Here is a 6,254-nt window from a genome sequence, read left to right as displayed (position 1 = left end):
TGGGTCCGGTCTCGGGCCGGTTCCTACAAAAAGAACGTTTAGCCCGGGACCACTAAGCCCGTTTATTTAAGGAACGGGACCGGCCCACTTGCTACCCCTAACTTCGACCTTAAGCGATCGATTTGAGGTCTTGGTCTTAAGAATTTGCCAACAATTGTGAGCGTGCACTCTGCTGCCATGATACCGTAATAGTCCGACGCTTTGAATAGAACCGCTGGCATTCCATTGTATGTTGTGTGAATGGCTTTCACAGATTCACGGCCGTGTAAATGAATAGGTGGAGTAGTACTAGAACTCGTAGCAATTTAAGTGGCATATGTGTTTTTCTTCGATTCCCTTAAGGGGTTGGTTCGCAATTGAGGGGGAGTATTTTGCCCATCCAGACGCACTGGAATGGCGCCGTCCGGCGGGTCCATAAAGGTGGAGAAAACGTGCTAAACTAGGTATCTATTGAGTTTTTTCCTAAAAGAAAAAGAGCCGTTTCAGTAAGTTCCTTGATTAGAATTGTTTTACAACTCAAACTATTATTCTTGCGTGTAATGTAATTATCAATTACATTAATCCCAGTTAATGCACAAAAGATCTTTCCCTTGTATGCCTAGCCAGTGGCGTGTCCAGTCGTCCCAACAAACTTACCAGTACCAAAACCTTTTTCCTAGCTAGGACGGCAAAACCTTTTCCTACTAGCTAGTACTGGGTTACTCGTTCAAGTACCTGGTTCTTTCACACTCAACCCACATATAAGCCCTATTATAATTAAATAAATATTAAGTACAATTGAACTAAAGAAATATACAATCACGCAAATTCAGATTTGATTTGCTAATCATCAAAACGCCTCTAGAGTCAACAGTAATATATCTCTAACAAATAGAAAAGAATCAGACAAATGCAAAGAGTTATACTACTTCCACTCTGACACAATATAAGTTCAAAATTTTATATTTGCCATTTGTAACGTTATAAAAATAAAAATAAAAAGCTCTCTGCGCTTGTCCCTTGTACCCCATAAAAACCCCTCCCCCCATATTATAATAATTGCGCACAAACTCTAGTGGGAAAAGCTCAAGAGCATTTAATATTGTCCACCCCAAAATTGTTACAGACCTACCAAAATACGTCACCCCAAAAACACCAAAAGCACTCTTTAAATTCCAATCACCCCACCATTGGACATAGAAAGAAAAGTTTTAAAGCATTGTCCGCCATTGTACTTTGTTTAGAAAGAAATTAAGGCAAAGCATATAGAGAGAGAGAGCCATGTCTACAGAATGCACTCTTGAAAACTCCGATTTAGCCACCAATAACAACCACCCCAATTTCTGGTGGCCACAAGACAATAATATCCATCATCCAATATCTTCATGCAATACTACTAGAAGCTCTAACTATTTATTGCAACAACAACAACATGCAAACCATAATCAGCAGTCATCAGATTCTTCCTCTTGTGAGGAAGATGTTCAAAATAGTGCCACCAATAATCTTCAACAATATCAGTTTCTACTTGGTGTTGATGATAACAACACTTCTTTAATTTCTGGAGAAACCGTTGCGTCGTCTGATCACAATCACCTGATTTGGAGCCAACTTCTCCTGTGAGTTTGAATTCTTTTTTTTTTTTTTTTGTTCCTTATCTAACCAGACGTATAGGGCTCAAGATGTTTGGATAATATTTTTTTTATATGACTACGTTATTAAATTTTTAGCTACTACACAAGTAGACATAACCCTAAAACTGAACCTAATTAAGTATATAAAGTTAGCAACCAAAATGAAGATAATCAAAATTACTCTATTTTAACTTGCATGCAAGCCTGCTAGCCTCTTAAGAACATGTCTTAGTTCAATTTTTTGCAAACCATTGTTAGTGTAAAGAAACTTTTTTGTTTTCTTATTATCTTGTCGGGGTAGGGGAAGAGTGTAGGATTCTCTTAATTAGTAGTAGTGCCAGAAGATTTGTATTCGATCACTTATCAAAAAACCTGATTTTGTGTATTAGATATGTGACAGCATGGTTGAACCAGGAGCACTAACGATATAAAAATACATTAAATAGGAAGTTTTCACTAACTATACCTGAACCTAGTATAATTCTTAGTATACCAGTTATATAGAAACCCAATTTATCCCTTTTCTTACATTATGTACTTATATTAAAGACATAATTAGGTAAATAAAGGTGTATTTTTCTCTAACAACTTAAGCTATTAGATGAGATGATCACATACTTTAAGCTGTTAGATGAGATGGTCACATACTTTAACATGATGTCGGAACAAGTAGTCTGAGTTTGCATTTTAATATTGCACCCATTGCTAAATAGAATTCTTGCGCGCTTTGCCTATGAAAAAGCATAAAGCCCGCACATGAAGATACACGTCGAAGAATGATTATTTATATGAAATTGTCACACATTTAAACAATTTTCTATGAGAACTGAGACCACCTTTCATCCTTGAAGCACTTATAATTATTTTAGTGGCGAAAGAAAAAGGTCACACGAACTTTAGAAGAAGTTTGTTCTAATATTTTTTGTTTTATATTATTATCTCCTTACTTGAATTTATGAACCAAATCTGCAGAAGCAGCTCTACTAGTGAAACGGCTGGGGGGATTAATACTAAAAATCTGCTGGAGAATAACAACCAAGATGCAATTTCAGAGATGAGCTTATTAGATGGAGCATCAACCTTAATCTCCTCTAAATCTTGTTTTGACCATAATCAGCTGGCTAATGATGATGATGATGACTACTTTCATCCCTACAGTAATCTTCTTCTTGGGAGGCAAATCCATATTAATTATACAGATAATATTAATGCTATGGAACCTAGTTCACACCAATACTGGAGACAAGGAGAAAATGGTCATCAAGAAGTGAAATTGCCTAGACATCACTGTGGAATACTGCCACAAGTGGATAACTCATGTCCTAATGATATTAATTCAAGAAACTTTCCTGATTTTAATAGCATATCTTTTGGTAGCTATTTAAGCAAGCCATTGATGGATACTTTCAACGACTTTAAGCCAAGTCTGAAAACGTTGAATTTAGCACAACATAAAAAGCAAGGCCTCCAACCTTCTCTTGTAAGTTCTCTCTCTCCCAAATTACTACTTGAAAAATACACGTTATTTGGATCAGAAGAATGTTACTACAAGTTTGTGGCGGAAACGATTTTGAAAAATCATGGAAAAAGTGTAATTTGGAAATTTTAAAAAATAAAATATTTAAGTTAAAATCAGAAGAATATCGTACTAATTACTAGTTATTATAGTAATTAAGATTGCTCGTGGTTCTAGCCCTAAAAATGAAAAAATCCTAGCGTGAAACATATTTCCTTTAATAGTTTTTGGGACACGAATCCGAATTAGTAGTTCGGTATCAAAGCCGATACCTACTACAGGGTTAAATATTTTTTATGTAATATGATCTACTAGGAATTTTCAAGGTATAACACACGATGTTGATAAATTGGACTCTCTAAAGCATTAACCATTGTTTACAAGACAAAAGTAACAGAAAGACTTAAATTTCTACCCTTTAAAGTTACTCAAACTAATACTATTTGTTTGTGTTCTCTCTTCTTTCTTTTTTTTCTTTTAGACCAAGTCTCGGGGTACAAAATCAACATGCAGCACGTTGACAAGAAACGGAAGAACACAAGAAATTCCAAGTGAAGGGAAAAAGAGGAGATCAGAAGATAATTCAGACATAAACTCTAAAAGGCAAAAGAATGAAACTTCGGCAGTTTCCTCTCCCAAGGTATTTTAGTGTGAAATATAACAGGAATATTACATACTTTATGTGTCAGAAATTATTGTGTGTCGGACAATATTTACTTCGATTGCCTACTTTTTGCTTAAGCAATTTTTTCCAATGTTTTATAATAAAATAAATACATTTGGATTTACAGTACTTTCCCATTGGAAATTTATAGATATTATTTTGTAATAATATATTTTTTTCCCGAAATGGTATACAAATTTTATGTGGATCAATCTACAGATACAGGTTCCGAAAGTGAAGCTTGCAGAAAAAATCACAGCTCTCCAACAAATTGTGTCACCATTTGGAAAGGTTAGCCTACGTACTGTCTTTTTAATTGATATTTACACTTGAAAAATTAAATACCAGTGTAGTTCTTAAAAAGGTTTATGAGTCGCTCTATATATTTCGAAAAATTCAAAAAATGCAATTGTGAAAAAGAAATATGATCAAAGTATAGAATAATGCTTGATATGTCATTAACTGAATACTAGTGGTAAATGTGATTGTACGTGGTGACCATTTCCTCATGATTTAGTTCAGTAAATACTTCTATGACCTTAATTTCCTTTTTAATTTATTCAATAAGAATAATTAATTCCTTTTTGAATTTGAACATAATTTAAATTAAATTTTAAATTTTACTCTTATGACAATCTTTTATAGTTAAGATTACAAGTTTAAAAAAATATTTGTATACCAGTCAAACACAGTTACATAAAATGAAACCGAGTAGTAGTTTTTTCTCACACATAAATTCTTTTTCTAAAACAAAAGAGAGGATATTAATATTCTGCACGAGGAAAACACTTAGAGCCAATCGTGCTAATGAATGCCCAAGTTGGATTAATCTCTATTATTATATGTAAGCAAGTCATCTTATTCCACCCCATTTTTCATTGTTTTTCACTTTTTCTTAGTGTGCTCATTGTTATTTTTTATATTATAACCAACAGTGTTATTACTGTCATTATTTCAACTCTGTTATTATCTCTAATCGAACATTAATTCTCTTGTCTAGACTGATACAGCATCCGTTCTGTGGGAAACAATCAACTATGTTAGATTTTTACAAGAGCAGATACAGGTACGATTTGAAAGTGCTAGTAATTGAAATAAACTTTAGTTTTATCAAATAATCCCACAATAAGCCTACATCTTACACTTTTTATTTATAATAACGTAACTTTGAGCAAAAGTTATTATGTTCGGCCGAAAATTTCTGGACTTCTACCTCCTCCCCTTCCATAAATAAAATAACTTTCTCATTTTCTCCTGCAGATACTGAGCCATGCCTACCTGAAGAGCAATACCTGCAAGGTGAGCTAATTCAGTATACCCAACAACTTTTACGTCTAATTCTTAGGATAGTAAAAATCTTGTAAATTACTTTATTATTTTGGTTAATTTTACATTAGAAAATATTCTATTTAACACATTTAAAAAAAGAAGAAGAGAAACTGATCTCTGAAGATGTTATGTACTACTACTAAATATTGGTCATTAACTATAACACTAAAATTCTAAAAATAATATCAGTGTTATATAATAGCGAAGTTTATTGATAATTCAGGAACGCTGGGGAGGATTTGACAGAAAAGATGTTGATCTGAGGAGTAGAGGTCTTTGTTTAGTCCCAATTTCATGTACCCCTCAAATTTATCGTGAGAGTAACAATGGATCTGACTATTTGATCCCATCATATAGAGGATGCTTGTATAGATAAATAGTTTTTTCCTTTTTCCTATATACTAATAAATTGTATCAGCAAGTGTAATTGATACTCCTCTTCCAGAATGTATTTTAGTTATGTCCAATATTTTGTTGGTATGTATACCTTTTTTTTTGCTTTCCTTTTTTTTTCACTTATATTTCTTTTAACTAAGAAGCTTTACAAAGAAAAATTGAAAATTATTGTTCGGAATTTGATTTGGGAAGGTTGCTTCAATGACTCTCGAGTAAAAACTTACCCGCACCAACAGTGGCAAATCCATTCTTTGTCGGGTGGAGTTAATTGACACTCTTTCGTAGAAAATTTATACTATATAGATAAATAGACGGATAAAAAAATGTTATGTATATATACTAAATATTGAATCCCCATGTCCTTTTTTTTTATGTTTATTTATTTATTTATATTTTGACTGAAAAGTTGAGTCTGTCACTGCACATCAGATGTCCTAGTTTAAGAAACTATTCGTGGCCAGAATATATAGCCTAACAACACTAAATAGCACAAATGAAATCCAATTAATTCCTTCTTTATGAAACTCAATTATCACCCTAAGGAATACGCTAATATATAACAGGGAGGGGGGGTCATAGAAGGCTAGCTAGTTTCGGGAAATGTTACGTGAAAAATAAGCCATTCTTACTAAATTAAATTATACTATATGATTAAAGAATACATTTTCTATCCGCTGACTTCTTTTTTTTTTTTTTTTAAATAACGCTATAAATTTTCCAAAAGATGATTACATGC

At 33.1% G+C, this 6,254-nt stretch overlaps 1 protein-coding gene across 2 annotated transcripts; it reads left to right on the top strand.

The window, feature by feature from the left end:
* Positions 1-1,165: 1,165 nt before the first annotated feature.
* On the top strand, positions 1,166-5,589 carry LOC104223298 (transcription factor bHLH111). Of its 2 annotated transcripts, none has more exons than XM_009774712.2 (7): positions 1,166-1,598; positions 2,586-3,093; positions 3,611-3,769; positions 4,013-4,084; positions 4,794-4,859; positions 5,054-5,092; positions 5,346-5,589. In XM_009774712.2, exons 1-7 carry the CDS (start codon positions 1,261-1,263, stop codon positions 5,496-5,498), a joined length of 1,335 nt encoding a protein of 444 aa, XP_009773014.1. In that variant the 5' UTR covers positions 1,166-1,260; the 3' UTR covers positions 5,499-5,589. The 2 variants fall into 2 exon arrangements, with proteins under 2 accessions (XP_009773014.1, XP_009773015.1); XM_009774713.2 differs by having other exon boundaries at positions 1,181-1,598; positions 2,592-3,093.
* Positions 5,590-6,254: the final 665 nt, after the last annotated feature.

The sequence above is a fragment of the Nicotiana sylvestris genome, chromosome 11 (genome assembly GCF_000393655.2).
Source record: "Nicotiana sylvestris chromosome 11, ASM39365v2, whole genome shotgun sequence".
NCBI lineage: Eukaryota > Viridiplantae > Streptophyta > Magnoliopsida > Solanales > Solanaceae > Nicotiana > Nicotiana sylvestris.
This window is presented reverse-complemented; position numbering and strand designations above follow the sequence as displayed.